Source organism: Mixia osmundae (genome assembly GCF_000708205.1).
Source record: "Mixia osmundae IAM 14324 unplaced genomic scaffold scaffold_1, whole genome shotgun sequence".
In the NCBI taxonomy this organism is placed as follows: Eukaryota; Fungi; Basidiomycota; class Mixiomycetes; order Mixiales; family Mixiaceae; genus Mixia; species Mixia osmundae.
The window spans coordinates 554,026-567,341 of NW_014575563.1; the positions used below are offsets into that span (position 1 = coordinate 554,026).

Here is a 13,316-nt window from a genome sequence, read left to right on the forward strand (position 1 = left end):
CGACGCGAATGAAGCTCACTCCACGATGGCCGTCAATGATCGCACCAAGGGCAAGCAAAGAGCGGCAGAAGATGACACGGACAGTCGCTCCTTGCCCATCAGTACGACGATCTATCAGCATGTCGAGACCGTGCTGGATCATGCGGTCTTGACACCTTTAGCACCCGCGATACGATACATCCTTGAGGCGCCATTGGACAGACTAGCGCTGACCGAGCATGCCCTGATTGGCACTCGTTTCGTCCAGTGGCTTGCTAAAGCTGGTCTACCCGAGCCATATAGCGTCTTGGCAATCCTCAGCTTCACGGGATGGCAAGCACGCCGGTTCTATTTTGCTCAGAAAGAGCTTGCCCTCAGCCTTCTTCTGACTGCGCTGCCCGCATGGCAATCTATAAGGCTCATCGGGCAATCGGGTACGCTGCTCGGTCAGTTGCACAGCGATGCCGTCAAACCCGCGTCAATACTACGGGTGCTGGACGAAGTCAAACGATTACTGTCCTATTGGATCTTATGGGTCTCTATTGCCTGGCTAGAAGCAGCCCAACTCTCGCCCAAGAGACATCAGCCCAACTCGGCTTTCACGCCTGCACCGACGGTGATGCAGACGCGTTCGACCGCGAGCACACTGACGCGCTTCTTCAGTCTGCTCCCTCGATTGCTGGGCAGCTTGCGACGTTCTGCCGGTCGTGTTCCCGCCGCCCTGACCACTTCACCATCGACCCTGCGCAAGCCTTTTCCTCAGCCAAAAGCATGGGACCAGGTCTCTGCAGCCATGTCCAGCAGCGCAAAGTACCCACTGAGCTTCCTGCCACCGACGACGAACACAACCCGCATCTCGCTCGCGCAAGGCTGGTTCGGCGATCGATGGCCAACTTTGAAGGTAATCCTGCTACTATGGGCGATGAGCAGTCACACAGACGGCGCTGTCAAGCTCTTCCAACTGATCATTGAGCCCTGGCAACGACTCGCACGACATTACGACCACGATGACTTCGGACCAGCCAAAAGAAGAATCGTCAAAGTCGTCCTAGCTCCGCAAGCAAGGGAAGATGCACAGGCGCCTCGCAGGCATGCGCTCAGGACAGTCGAAGAAAGCTACCCCTCGGTCGCGAGTCTTCCTGATTCGTCAGGTTACCTCTCTCAAGCGAGTAGTAGTGCGCATGCTGCTGGCAGTGCAACGCTTGTCGTGCCGCCCGCGACGCCCAAAAGGACTCTGTCTGCGCCAACTCCACAGCATTCGCCTCTACATGGTTCAGATCTTCATGCGGAGATGGCCAGGCTCGATGCAGCCTATCAGGAGAGACAGAGACGCACGCGAGCCCTGGAGAAGGACGGCGCGCTTCATGGTATGATCGGAGAGCTCGACCGGGTATGGACGCAACCGTCTGCTCAGCTGCTACCGAGCCAGGCTATCGCAATTTGAGGCAATTTGCAGCATCACTTGACGGTCTGCAAAGCTGACAGTACAGATTGCAGAGCGCTCTCATCGCAACGACCGTTGGCGCTGCCTATACTTTGCAGCTCTCGCAAGCCCGCTGTCAGCCTATTGTCAAGCGTTGCAAGCTGCCAATTCGGTGTGGATGAGGTCGACAGCGGATCATCAAAATCTTGCACATCCGCATGCTTGCTGGGCGTCTGATTCATTACAGGCGACAGATCGAGCGGCCAGCCGTCAAACACGAGCGTATTGCTGCTCTCTATGATAGGAGGGGAGCGAGAATGGAGCGCAAAGGCACATCGATAGCTCGTGTGCACTCTCAGCTGCGCGGGCGATCAGCACTCGATAAGACTTCAGCAGTCTTCACGCTCACTTGTTGGCATTGCACAATGCATAAACACTCGGTGCAGTCATGGAGCATCAGGCTGTTTGCAATGTCTGGCGCGAAAACCAGACAGCGATGTAGATTCTTAAGATGCAAGCCCGCCAGCTTGTTCGCTGGCGCGGTCGACAAGTCAACGAAACACTCGTCTAGGTCAACGAGGGTGATGCTGCTCAATAGAGCATCGCGGAGACAGTCTGAGAACGTGACATATGCTCCTCGACGTCGCCCGGCTGTCAGTGTTGGTATTGGCGAAGTGCTTTTTGCGGCTCTGTCCTCCTGAGTTTGCGTCTTTGGCTCGGGATCCTCGTTGCGCGTGAGTCGGAACCTCGAGGGTGCCGAGGCTCTGACCGGGATTGCATCCTGAAGGGTAGCACCTTCAGCTGGTGTTAGACTCTCCTCCTGTAACCTCGACAGGGCAGCTTGCAAACCCTTGTCAAACTTGTCCAATTGCTGACTGACGCGAGTCAGGCAGGCTGGACGAGGAGCAAATCTATCGTACCGCTACATACTGGCGCCGAGCAAACTTGTTCAGGGCCGGCTGGTCTTCCAACGACTGGCGCAAATTCGCGGAATCTGTCTGCAGAATCGAAGCTGAAGATGTGTCTGTGCGATCGGGGAGACGTTCATTGAGACCTGCGAGCATTGGAGGTCACATGGGACTGGATCAAATCAGGCCAGCAGCAGCGAACGATTGATAGCCTCGACAAAGGCGGCATGGAAAGCCATTGAACAAGTCGTGAATCCTCCGCTCGCCTGGTTCGCCGTCGAGATCTCATCAGTCACGTGCCTAATCACAACACGCGCGGCTCGGACCCAGCTGAAGTCAGGACTCGTTTGTATTGCCTAGCAAGCCTCGCAAGTGCAAGCAGCGACCGGACAGTGGCAGCAATCGTCATGGACTGAGACGCATCTGTCATGGCAACAAAGTACGACGAGACTTCTTCCAAGCTACACGTTCGCGCTTGTCATCTGTCACCGAGATCTGCCATGAGGGGCTGCCAGACCAAGGCAACATCATGAAGATATCTTGGCTTGACATCTTTGATCTCAACGCAGACGACGACTTGCAGCCCGACAACGCTTCGTCTGCCTCTTCGGAGGACGACAAACATCCTGAACCCTCGACGTACTCGTTGCATACCCTGCAGAATCAGCCTGCAACTACAAAGCTATCCCTCGGCAGCCGACTCGTCAGAGCTGCCCTAGGAGCGTCATCCCCTCAGCCCCCGGTCGCTCGTGAGTCGCACCAGCAGTAGACTGTTTTGTGGCTCATAGCTAACGGTCCGTACTGGCGATCCTGCAGAGAGACCGCCGCAACAGCAGCTATCGCAGGCAGCACAGAAGAAGAAGAACCGCATCTCCATCGGCACCGAGATCCACTTCTTCCCTGACGAGGTCCCGATCTCACAGCAAGCGCAACCTGAAGAGGACTGGGAGCGCATCGAAGCATACCAAGCTAGGAGGAGCATCGACCAGGTCCGCGAAGAGCCAGAGCTCGAAGCGGACGAGATCAGTCAGCCAGCACAAGCTGCCGAAGTACCTGAGCAGAACGTGTTCGACTTCGAAAGGCCCTTGCGTAAAGTACAGTCAGATCCAGCCTTCTGCCGCGCATCTGCTGCCAGAGAATCAGACACGGTCGAAGGCGAGATGCCGCTCGACTCCATCTTTGCACCTGCTCTTGTGGCAAAAACCACGGCGGCAGCACCTGTCGTGACCAGCAATGGTGTTGCGCTCGGGTTGTCCTCACCCCACGCGAATCGATTTGCTGCTTACCTGCCTTCTCCTGCGGCATCGCTATCCTCATCGGCCTCGTCTGTATTCCAAGGCGCCCCTGTGAGCTTGACTCAGCAGACTCTCGACGATGAGAATTTGTCAGACATGGAGGAAGATCTCCTCCGTTTCACTGATAAACCGTCTCTCTCTCACAAGTCATCATCGACCTCGATCGCGACCGTGCGACCGTCGCAGGCTCAATTGCAAGCGTCCCAGAGGTCAGTCGCGGACGACGGCAGCCTCCGTGCAAGCAAAGGCTTCTCAACAGCCTTGCTCGGTCTGTCCAATCTGCCCGGCCTGAGCACACCACCCGTCTCGCCTGTCTTGCAGCAATCAGATGTCACCTCAGAGCAAGAGGACCAACCTTCCCAGGAAGCCGGTTCCAACTTGGCAGGCGCATCTGGCTCGGGTGCGCTCGTCGGCCTTGGCCTGGATCTCGAGCGGACTGCATCTCCTCCGGAGCACAATGCAGTCTCTGCCCCGCGTTCGCCGGCGAAAGCTCACGGTCGGCGCAAGACGGAAGAGCGAAGACGCGACAAGAGTAGGCGAAGGAGGCGGCAAGCGACGCAGGAAAGCTTCGACGGGCAGCCGCTGTATACTTATGAGCCTCAGCTAGTATCACCACGTCGTCTGGCATACGAGCCGCAGTACTACGACTCGCCATCACGATATGCGTACCCGGAGCCGCAGTATGACGAGACAATGCTCGCGTACGGTCAAGATCCGAATCAACAGTATTGGCAAGCGTATGAACCATCTTATTACCCTCAGGAAGAGATGTTCTATTCCGCCATGCCTCCGCCTCCAATGCCGCGTAACGCGCCTCGGCCACATCGTCAAGACTTCGATCGATACGTTCCACGCGAGCCAGTCGTCCGTCGTCGGGCGAGCGTTGACTTTTCGGACACGGAGATGGGCAAGACGAGCGGTCGACGGCCGCATGCTAGACGACAAGCGACTGCGCAAGGTGTCTTGCAAAGTAAGGAGATCCATACCGTAGCGCATACCGATCTGATGTATCATCGCAGGGCACGTCGAGGCGCAGAGCCACGCGCCCGAGAGGCCGCTGGCGTTGCAACCATCGCCCGACATCGTTCCGGCCGCTCAAGCAGATCCGGCGGCCAGGGCGAGAGCACGCGATGCACTGCGCGAACAAGCGTACGCTCGCTTGACGCAGCTATCACGCACGAATCGCCCGCATGTCTCCTCACCCTTGTACGATACGGACAATGATTCCACCTGTCCGGGATCGTCCGTCATTAAGCCATTCGACCAAGCGACGTACAGCTCGATGGAAGAAGTCCGTCGCTCCATACCATTGACCTGCGTGCAGCTGACATGTGTGAGGCAGATGCTTCAGCAGATGGGCTTCAAGGATTCGCAAGCCGCCAGTCCCAAAACGCATAAGCAGACGACCTCCATTTCGACCATGGCATCTCTGCCCACTTCGCCCAGGTCTCCAACGGGCGGTCATACTCGTCGACAGTCGATCCAGGACCCTACCAATACGCCACCATCCAGCGTTGGTAACGTTGGCGGATTGAGCTATCGCAAGGGTGAAGCAGCAGATGCGAAGCGGCTCCGCAACCGTCCTTCGCTCATGTCACTCGGCGGCATCTTCTCACTACTCGGAGGCGTGCCCGAGGAAGACGCGCAAGATTCCGGTGCTGCTCACCGTCGCAAAGTGCCGCAAACGAAGCCGCTTCTGCTCGTTGACACGTCAATCACCGCCGTACCAAAGACGGGTCGCGAAGTCGAATCAATCGACCAGCTGAAGATCTTGCGCACTTCGGAATGGCTTCAGCACACCGTTGCAGCATCTCAGGCAGCAAGGAAGCCAGACGGCTCTAGTCGTGATGACGAAATGCATGCGCCGCCCGAGCGAAGAGGAAGTGGTCGGCTTTCAGCCCGTACAAATTCTTCAGCGACGCTTGTCAGATTGAGCGGTGAAGAAGACTCTCAAGACGAGCTGCTCGACAAAGGAGCAATCAGCATTGCTGCCTCGCCGCCTTTTGCTGCCCATTCACAGGTCTACAATGCCAAGAGCGCGACGGTCGTGCTCAGCTCAGGCCATCAGACGAGCACACTCGATGATCCCAAACAGATGGGCAGCGACTTCCTCCATTTCTCACAAATTGCGCGACCTGGTATGGGCCGTCGGGAGTCTGTCGAATCAACGCACGAGCTGCATAATCGACCTAGTGCGCCTCCATCGCCAACAGCGAGCGAGCGAACATCCTACCTTCTCAAGACACTGAGGCGTCATGCGTCGGAATCTGTCTTGCACCGACCGCCTCGAGCTACCGGGGCATTAGATAGCGACGACGAAGTGCCCACGATCGAGACAGATTCGCCTGGAGCGAGCAAGCCATTGCGCACGGTTTCGCAGCCTCTGCCAAAATTGCTGCGACGCGCAGCGACGTATGCTCATTTGCGCGAAGCAGCTCGCCCCTTGCTCAGACGCAACAGCGCACAAGGTCAGACATCGCTGCCCATTCTGCCGTCAGTCGCACGCGTCGTGTGTGATACGACTCCCGCGACAGCAGATTCTGCGGCCAGCGACACGACTTCCTTGTCAGAAGTGTCATTCGAGGTATCGCCCGAAAAGGAATCTCAGGCGTCCTCGCACGCTTCGGTCGATGGCGAGCCCGTGCCACCTCAGGAACATCGCCTCAAAGCCAAGGACTCGCTTCAGAATCTGCTTGCAATGCCTTGCGTCACAGTGAGCAACACGTGGGCGCGCAAGAATGTTCGCAAGACAATCGCAACGCCGCCGCCCGTGATCGTCATCTCCAAGCCGGACACCGACGTCTGGACTGGCAATATCTGACTGGCTTCTCATACACGCCTCTCGCAACCTCGCACCGACCTGTATTCGAAGTCCGCCGAAAGACTTCTCGCATCGCGCTCTCTCTCTCTCTTGTTTGCCATTTCGCACTTGTCACGCTGGACCAGGCTGTATCGTTTAGCGCACCATTGCACGGTCTCTTCGCAGACTTGCGCGTGTCGTCATATGAGCAAGGCGTGAGCGCGCTGAGCTCCGGCTGCTTTCCTGAGGCGCTCCATGTAGGCCACATTGCTATCAGCTGAGTCAAACGCTTCGACAAAGATAGCATCGACAGCAAGGCTGTCCAGATGACGCAGACCAGCGAAGAGGCGTTGCGAGCGAGAATTTGGATCTGTCGCCGGGCCTAATGTATACAGCTCAGATGCGACCGGCCGATTGAAGCGGTGTGCGAGGGCTGATGGCAGATCTGAGCCATCAGTCGTCATGACGCCTATGCGTTTCAGGCTTGCCGGTAAAGCAGCCATCATTGCAGCGTTATTGGAAGCGTCCTGATCATGCGCGGCCTTGCGAAGCAGGAAGACTGGCACCGAGGGCGAATAATGCTGATATTTCATGCCTGGCGTCGAGGGCTTTGCTTCGGTTTCAGCATCCCTATAATCGCGCGCATACAAGCGAACAGTGGCTTCGAGCTTGCTGGACCGCATGCAAGCTTCTACTGCCTCTGGACTGACTTTGCCAGGTCTCAGTATATTGAGCACTCGATCTCGGGACCAAGTCGTGCCGTCCAAGACGGTACTCTCAAGACCAACTTGACAGGGCCCGCCATCAACGATGAGCTCCAAACGACCTTGCAAATCAGTCATGACATGCGCTGCCGTCGTCGGACTTGGCCGGCCTGATCTATTTGCGCTGGGAGCTGCGATTGGCGTACCACTGCGATGGATGATTGCGCGCGCGACGGGATGCGAAGGAAAGCGGATACCGACAGTCTTCTGACCGCAAGTAACACAAGCTGGCACTCTGTCTGCCCTGACAGGAAAGAGCAGCGTCAGAGGTCCTGGCCAGAACGCATCCATGAGTGCGCGATACGCTGCATGCACGGGCCAGTCGGGCTGGACAAGCTCAGAAAGCCATGACTGGCTGGCAATATGTACAATGAGCGGGTTATCGTTTGGCCTGCCCTTGGCGGCAAAGATATGAGGTACTGCCTGCTCGTTCAAGGCTGCCGCGCCCAAGCCATAGACTGTTTCTGTTGGAAGGCCAACCATACCGCCCGACTTGAGAACATGCGCTGCTCGGTCGATATGCTTGCTCGATTCGGCATCGTGGATCTCAGGCACATCACCATTGAAGGTGATCGCATCTACACACACAGGCAAAATTGTGGTCTGGAAAGACGTCGCATGCGTTTTCTGAGCGGCTGACAAGCCATTGTACGAGCTTGACATGCGTCTTCGAGCGCAGTGAGTGTGAGACGTCAGGCGATGCAGTGCTCTGCCGAGCATTCGCTCATGTTCGACGACGGCAGGCTGACAATCGATGTTGGGCCGAGCAGCGCGACAAGCCAAGCTGGTCACCATCCACTACCAGGCGGTGTTCGGGGTCACAAGTCAGACAATATGCCTGCTGTGGGTACACTGACTGAGGCAGAGATCTTTGACTGATGACAGGGCGGTAGTATCACTCTATCTGGAACGAGACAGCCTCGGGCTATCAGCAAGTCGGCAATCTGGCCATATTGCCGTTTAGCACACGCATCAGAGGTCCTGCGCCTCCTGCAGGTGCGCAATGGGTCTCAAGCAGACGTTCAAACTGATGACTGAGCTATGCTTACAGCCGACGCGGAGGTACCCGACATCATCGACGAGTCCATCGACCTCTTTCGGGCCAATTCGATGTTCCGCAACTTTGAGATCAAAGGCGGCGCAGACAGAGTACTCATCTACCTCATCCTCTTCATTTCAGACTGCCTCACCCGGATTGCATCACCATCCGCAAAGTCTTGGTCTGTCAATGAGGCGACAAAGCAACTCACCAGTCACGCGCTAGACAACTTTGCCCTGCCGGGAGATGCATCCTTCCCTCTCAATTCGGTCTACCAGCCACCGGCGAGTCGGATAGACGCTGGTATGTAGGCTTCCTCTCCTAGCGCGCTGCTACTGACAGATAGAAAAGATCTGCTGAGACAATATCTCCTGCAAGCCAGACAAGAGACTGCCATCAGGCTAGTCCAAAAGGTATACGCAACGGGCACGCCTAGCAAGTGGTGGATGTCTTTTCAGGTGAGCCGATGCCGTGTCCGTCGTCGCTACATGACTGACTGTAGCGAGCGTCTGCAGAAACGCAAATTCATGGGCAAATCTTTGTAAACGACGAGAAGATGTAGTACATTTGACATTCACTTGAGCACCCACGAACCGTCTCTGCGCTGTCTCCATTCTCTTCCGCTCGTACTCTTGACTTGGCGAGGTGGTCGCACGTTGCCAAAGCCGACGACATCGTCTGGTGCGCTCGGTCGCGAACCTCGGCCGACATACTCCTCCTGTTCGAGCAATTCCTTTGCATCCTCAGACTCTATCTCAATTTCGGCTATCTCTTCTTGCAGCTCCTGATTCTGTCTGATCGCTAAAGGTTGGTTGCGCTTTTTGAGGCGCCGCCGACTTGGCGTAAGAGGTTTTGCATGCTTGCTCGTCAGAGAAGGCATGATGTGATCGGGCTTGCGAAGCATCGACGTCGAATGATCAGCAGCGAGCGTCTTCTGCTCTCTGCGCACACGCTTGGGCTGGTCGCGATGGATGGCGAACTCTTGCGAATGCTCGCGCCTCCGCTTTTGTGTCTGTATAAGAGGTTCCGAAGTGTCGATGACGTGATAAGCCAGACTTCCGTCCGGTTTTGCTTTGACGGAAGAGGGTCGACGCTCGTACTGGTCATGTCCTGCGCGGATTACGCGAGTCGCGGCTGCAAGCGGCTCTGCATCGCTTGAGATGGTACGGCTGCGAGTCTGCCGTAGTGGCGGCAGAAGTGTATCCCGTGGCTCAGTCGTAGCTCTTCGTGTCGTCTTATGCACGAGGCTGCCGGTCCGTCTGAGCACAGATACTGTTTATTGAGTCAGCCTAGCGAGATGCAACATTGATGGCCACGAACAGAACCCGCTCGGCTGTGTTTCTGCAGCATGCTCACCCGCAGGCGATTCGATCGGCGAAGACTTGCGCAGCTTGACCCGCTTGAGTTCAGATAGAAATTCGCCCATATTCTGCACTGGCACAGTCGCGCGTTTCTCGGACGACGAGAGCGAGTCTAGGCTGTTCTTGTTCCTATTGAGACCGGCACGAGCTAACGCCAGTGCTTGCAGAGGATCCGAGTCTGTGACTACGGGCGGTGGAGGTGGAGGAACTGGCATGGGCGGCGGCGGCGGCGGCGCGTCGGTGTGCGCGAGTCCAAATAGCAGGTTGTGCGAGGTTGTCAAGCTTTGTCCGCAAGTGCAGACGCTAGACGAGGCTGCAGATGACATGCGGGATTCTTCGCGAGATCGCTCGAGCTGCAAAGTCTAGTCAGCACATATGCTCTAGCAGAGGTGGCGATGACTCACTTCTTCAATAAGTCGAGCGTTCTCGCGCTCGAGCACGTCGATACGATTCGCCTCGGCATCTCGTAGCTCGTCCGCTAGGCTTCGGACGGACGAGGAAGACGATGGCTCGCGCAACACATCGAGACGAGGGCAAGGCTCACTGAAGGTTTCCGATATGCTGGGTAGGACCTCCTGACGTCGTCGCGATGCGCTCGAGCGCTGACTGTCGCGTCGTATCATGGACGGCGCGACGCTTTTGCGTGGTTCTGCCGAGTCTGAGCTCATCCTTAGTCGCTTGCTGACATGCTCGGTCGTGAGAGCGCGTAGAGAGCTGTCAGTCGCAAAAGGTGCAGAGAGCATATTGGCCACGGCGGCATCGATCGTGTCTCTCTTCGTATGCTCACTTAAGGGCTCATCTCCGTTTGCCCAGTGATGTGCCTTCGAAGCCTCTGCCGCCCGTCTGCTTCGGATGGACGACTTTGACTGTAGGCTCGATGCATCGCTTCTTGAACGTTTCTGAAGTCTTGCTGGCTGCTGCGGCTCGACGGATTGCCCTTTGAGCGTGCTGACGAAAGCGTTACATTCTGTCAAGATGGCCTTGAAGACCGTCATATTGGCGTCGTCACTTGCGGCAACACGCTGCAAAGTCGCGCAGTCGCGTTGCATTTGCACGTGTCGCGCTTGCACCGTCTGGACATCGATCGAAATCTCATCTCTGTCCCACATCATGTCATGGTCCACTCTTTCTCCTTATACACTTTGCCTCGTCTCGTAGGGTCAGATCCAATCATCAGAAACATGGCCGACATAAGCTCGCAACTTTCGCTTCCTCACTCCAAAAAGATCGCAACAAACCGCTTGCTCAAGGCAGCGATGACAGAACATCTTTGCGCGTACAACGAGATAGACATGTCGCAATCAGGTCGGCCTACGCCAGAATTGATTGAGCTGTACCGCGTTTGGGGAAAAGGCGTGCCGGGCATCATCGTCACAGGCAACATCATGATCGACCGCGAGCATCTTGAGCATCGCACCAACGCGATCATCGATGATGTAAGTCATTGTGCTGTTCCGAGGTGATCTGACTGAGTACAGCACGCTCAGAGATCAGACAATTTTGTGCCGGACTACGCAAAGGTGGCCGAAGCAGCAAAAGCCAATGGATCACTCATCATCGGCCAGCTCTCACATGTCGGTCGCCAGTGCAGCTCCGGTGAGCTCCGAAGCTTCACAATGGAGGTCCGCCGCTGACGTTCGCAAAGACATACAAAAGCATCCTGTTGCGGCTTCAGCTGTCCAGCTGCCGGCTAATGCCATGCATTCTTACGAAATGCCAACGGCGCTCGAGCAAGCGGGCATCGATAAGATCATCGGTCAATTTGCTCACGCAGCCCATGTTTTGTACAAGGCCGGTTTTGACGGCGTCCAACTTCACGCGGCGCACGGCTATCTTCTGAGCGGTTTCCTGTCCAATCGTACGAACAAGCGCCTCGACAAGTATGGCGGCAGCTTGGATAACCGTGCTCGCCTCCTGCTCGAGGTCATCGCCGCCGTCAAGGAACGCATCGGCGATTCGGACTTCTCGATCAGCGTCAAGCTCAATTCGCAAGATTTCGTAGACGAAGGGTTCACCGAGGCAGACTCAGCCGCCGTCTGTCATATGCTCGATCAAGCACAAGTAGACTTTGTCGAAGTTAGCGGAGGGAGCTATGAGAAATCCGGCTTCAATCACAGCCTACAGCGCGAGTCGACCATCAAGAGAGAAGGCTATTTCATTGCGCTGTGCGAGCAGCTTCGGCCCCAAATGCGCAACATGCGGTGCGTCTTGTATACTCGACATAGCTCGACTGACGTACAAGTCAGACTTGTATGCACAGGCGGCTTCCGAACGGTGGGTGCAATGAACGCCGCTCTCGCAAGCGGCGCGCTCGATATGTGCGGCATCGGGCGACCTCTCTGTGCCGAGCCTCTCCTGGTCGATCATATGATGAAAGGCCAGACGGAAGCAGCTAAGGCAAGCCTGCTGCCTAATGTGCCTGGCCTGCCTATCATCGCCGGCACACTGCAGCTTCAGCAGATTGGCAGATGTCAGCCCATCCTCGATCTCTCGCAGCCTGCCCATGTCGCTGGCTTCATTACTAAGCTCAAGGCCATGCATGCATCTTGAAGGAGTGTGGAAGACTGCATTGCATTACACATCCTGACATGCTCAGGGGGCACTCGCGTGGATTTACTTTGACATGTTCAAGTCATAGCGCGTCATATTGACGACTTTGATCCGATCCGAGTCGCAGTGAAAGATGAGTGGACGATCAGTAGTAGCGAGCGTGAAGAAGCTAGCGCAAGCTTGGCCCAAAGACAGGATAAGGCCGCAGTTCCAATTCTGCGATGCCTTCGTCTCCGCCGCAGAGCGATCGTTCGGATCGAAAGAGACACTCTCAAGCGCAGAGCAAGCTTCCGCTCAGCGCATGGTAGCCTCGCTGCAGCGATTACAACGCAATGATGCAAAGAACAGGGTACGCTAGCCAGCTTGCATCATGCCTATCGACGGGACTGATCGCTAAATCTGCAGTATCCTGTTGGTCCGATCATCACACAGCCTCAATCGATGCCGAAGCATTATGTCAATCTACTGCAAGGCCTGCAGAGAGCCGAGAGCGGTGAAGAGCCTCGATTCGCTCGACTGAAGCGCTTCTTCGGCATGCAGATCTAGCTTTGCAAATCACCTCATCGTTTGCTCTTGTTGTAATATTCGCCGCCAATAGATCGATGTAGATCATTCGCAATGGCTGGCGAATAGACGCTACGTAAGATGAGCTGGGATGTCGTACGCACCGATTGGCACGGCATTCTGTGTCTCCGTCACAGATCCCTGTACGTCCGTTTGAGCACAAAGCTATCGCAAGGCTTGACAACGACGTGCGTGCAGCAGGTATGTGTACGGTCCTCGAGTACTGGCTTCTCTGGCATCGCTCGTCTCATAGCCGAGCTGCTCAGGCTTTCGTCAGGTCTGCTTCAAGAGCTTGGTAAATGCACAAACCTGCAGGTCGCATCGTTGACAACGCAGTCGCCATTGCTTTTCCAAGCCGTCCGGGCGCTTGTAGACGATAGGTTCCCGATCCAGCAGAGCATTGAGCTTATAGTACATCTTGTCCTTGCCCGTATTCCGCAGAATCATGGCATTATCGACCGGTCGACGTGCTAGAGACGCCAAGCTGCGGTTGATGACCAGCCCAAGCTCGCCGCATGCGCAGTAGAACACTTTGAGATCTGAGGTAGTGATGGGCGCACTCACGTCCGCTCGGCTGCTCATCTTGGCCAGAGAGCAGGCTAGTGATTTACGACAACAGAAATTACATGCGGA

The 13,316-nt window shown here is 56.2% G+C and overlaps 9 protein-coding genes across 9 annotated transcripts; 5 read left to right on the plus strand and 4 right to left on the minus strand.

The window, feature by feature from the left end:
- Nucleotides 1-25: 25 nt before the first annotated feature.
- L969DRAFT_100590 (uncharacterized protein) lies at nt 26-1,534 on the plus strand (the record flags this gene model as incomplete). The annotated part of the gene is made up of 1 exon (XM_014715211.1): nt 26-1,534. The coding sequence occupies one exon, from the start codon at nt 26-28 to the stop codon at nt 1,421-1,423; it is 1,398 nt and encodes a 465-aa protein (XP_014570697.1). The 3' UTR covers nt 1,424-1,534.
- Nucleotides 1,431-2,694, minus strand: L969DRAFT_126052 (uncharacterized protein). The gene is made up of 4 exons (XM_014715212.1): nt 2,513-2,694; nt 2,323-2,456; nt 1,812-2,273; nt 1,431-1,761 (listed from the first exon to the last, which is right to left on the minus strand). Exons 1-4 carry the CDS (start codon nt 2,547-2,549, stop codon nt 1,438-1,440), a joined length of 957 nt encoding a protein of 318 aa, XP_014570698.1. The 5' UTR covers nt 2,550-2,694; the 3' UTR covers nt 1,431-1,437.
- A 145-nt stretch (nt 2,695-2,839) lies between these two features.
- On the plus strand, nt 2,840-6,426 carry L969DRAFT_91527 (uncharacterized protein; the record flags this gene model as incomplete). Its single annotated transcript, XM_014715213.1, has 4 exons — nt 2,840-3,059; nt 3,127-4,575; nt 4,625-4,896; nt 4,948-6,426. The coding sequence occupies 4 exons, from the start codon at nt 2,840-2,842 to the stop codon at nt 6,424-6,426; spliced, it is 3,420 nt and encodes a 1,139-aa protein (XP_014570699.1).
- An 8-nt stretch (nt 6,427-6,434) lies between these two features.
- On the minus strand, nt 6,435-7,889 carry L969DRAFT_91528 (uncharacterized protein; the record flags this gene model as incomplete). The annotated part of the gene is made up of 2 exons (XM_014715214.1): nt 6,435-6,581; nt 6,672-7,889. 2 exons carry the CDS (start codon nt 7,887-7,889, stop codon nt 6,435-6,437), a joined length of 1,365 nt encoding a protein of 454 aa, XP_014570700.1.
- Nucleotides 7,890-7,947: 58 nt separating this feature from the next.
- Nucleotides 7,948-8,753, plus strand: L969DRAFT_100593 (uncharacterized protein; the record flags this gene model as incomplete). Its single annotated transcript, XM_014715215.1, has 5 exons — nt 7,948-8,012; nt 8,063-8,165; nt 8,221-8,511; nt 8,560-8,666; nt 8,724-8,753. The coding sequence occupies exons 1-5, from the start codon at nt 8,004-8,006 to the stop codon at nt 8,751-8,753; spliced, it is 540 nt and encodes a 179-aa protein (XP_014570701.1). The 5' UTR covers nt 7,948-8,003.
- A 29-nt stretch (nt 8,754-8,782) lies between these two features.
- Nucleotides 8,783-10,564, minus strand: L969DRAFT_42454 (uncharacterized protein; the record flags this gene model as incomplete). Its single annotated transcript, XM_014715216.1, has 3 exons — nt 8,783-9,480; nt 9,529-9,922; nt 9,974-10,564. The coding sequence occupies 3 exons, from the start codon at nt 10,562-10,564 to the stop codon at nt 8,783-8,785; spliced, it is 1,683 nt and encodes a 560-aa protein (XP_014570702.1).
- Nucleotides 10,565-10,647: 83 nt separating this feature from the next.
- L969DRAFT_83927 (uncharacterized protein) lies at nt 10,648-12,166 on the plus strand. The gene is made up of 3 exons (XM_014715217.1): nt 10,648-11,005; nt 11,057-11,165; nt 11,215-12,166. The coding sequence occupies exons 1-3, from the start codon at nt 10,751-10,753 to the stop codon at nt 12,117-12,119; spliced, it is 1,269 nt and encodes a 422-aa protein (XP_014570703.1). The 5' UTR covers nt 10,648-10,750; the 3' UTR covers nt 12,120-12,166.
- A 13-nt stretch (nt 12,167-12,179) lies between these two features.
- Nucleotides 12,180-13,127, plus strand: L969DRAFT_127278 (uncharacterized protein). Its single transcript, XM_014715218.1, has 3 exons — nt 12,180-12,468; nt 12,525-12,884; nt 13,125-13,127. The coding sequence occupies exons 1-2, from the start codon at nt 12,253-12,255 to the stop codon at nt 12,663-12,665; spliced, it is 357 nt and encodes a 118-aa protein (XP_014570704.1). The 5' UTR covers nt 12,180-12,252; the 3' UTR covers nt 12,666-12,884; nt 13,125-13,127.
- On the minus strand, nt 12,849-13,265 carry L969DRAFT_14275 (uncharacterized protein; the record flags this gene model as incomplete). The annotated part of the gene is made up of 2 exons (XM_014714877.1): nt 12,849-12,941; nt 12,993-13,265. 2 exons carry the CDS (start codon nt 13,263-13,265, stop codon nt 12,849-12,851), a joined length of 366 nt encoding a protein of 121 aa, XP_014570363.1.
- Between the last annotated feature and the right edge of the window lie 51 nt (nt 13,266-13,316).

What these genes read in the sequence shown, in the direction of transcription:
- L969DRAFT_127278 (XM_014715218.1), top strand. Translation starts at nt 12,253, where the DNA reads ATGAGTGGACGATCAGTAGTAGCGAGCGTGAAGAAGCTAGCGCAAGCT. An exon ending in GCAATGATGCAAAGAACAGG is followed by an intron (nt 12,469 to 12,524) that starts GTACGCTAGCCA and finishes CTAAATCTGCAG; the next exon opens with TATCCTGTTGGTCCGATCAT.
- L969DRAFT_126052 (XM_014715212.1), bottom strand. Translation starts at nt 2,549, where the DNA reads ATGGCTTTCCATGCCGCCTTTGTCGAGGCTATCAATC. An exon ending in CTTTGTCGAGGCTATCAATC is followed by an intron (nt 2,457 to 2,512) that starts GTTCGCTGCTGC and finishes CAATGCTCGCAG; the next exon opens with GTCTCAATGAACGTCTCCCC. An exon ending in CTCGGCGCCAGTATGTAGCG is followed by an intron (nt 2,274 to 2,322) that starts GTACGATAGATT and finishes CGCGTCAGTCAG; the next exon opens with CAATTGGACAAGTTTGACAA.
- L969DRAFT_83927 (XM_014715217.1), top strand. Translation starts at nt 10,751, where the DNA reads ATGGCCGACATAAGCTCGCAACTTTCGCTTCCTCACTCCAAAAAGATC. An exon ending in CCAACGCGATCATCGATGAT is followed by an intron (nt 11,006 to 11,056) that starts GTAAGTCATTGT and finishes CAGCACGCTCAG; the next exon opens with AGATCAGACAATTTTGTGCC. An exon ending in CGGTCGCCAGTGCAGCTCCG is followed by an intron (nt 11,166 to 11,214) that starts GTGAGCTCCGAA and finishes ACGTTCGCAAAG; the next exon opens with ACATACAAAAGCATCCTGTT.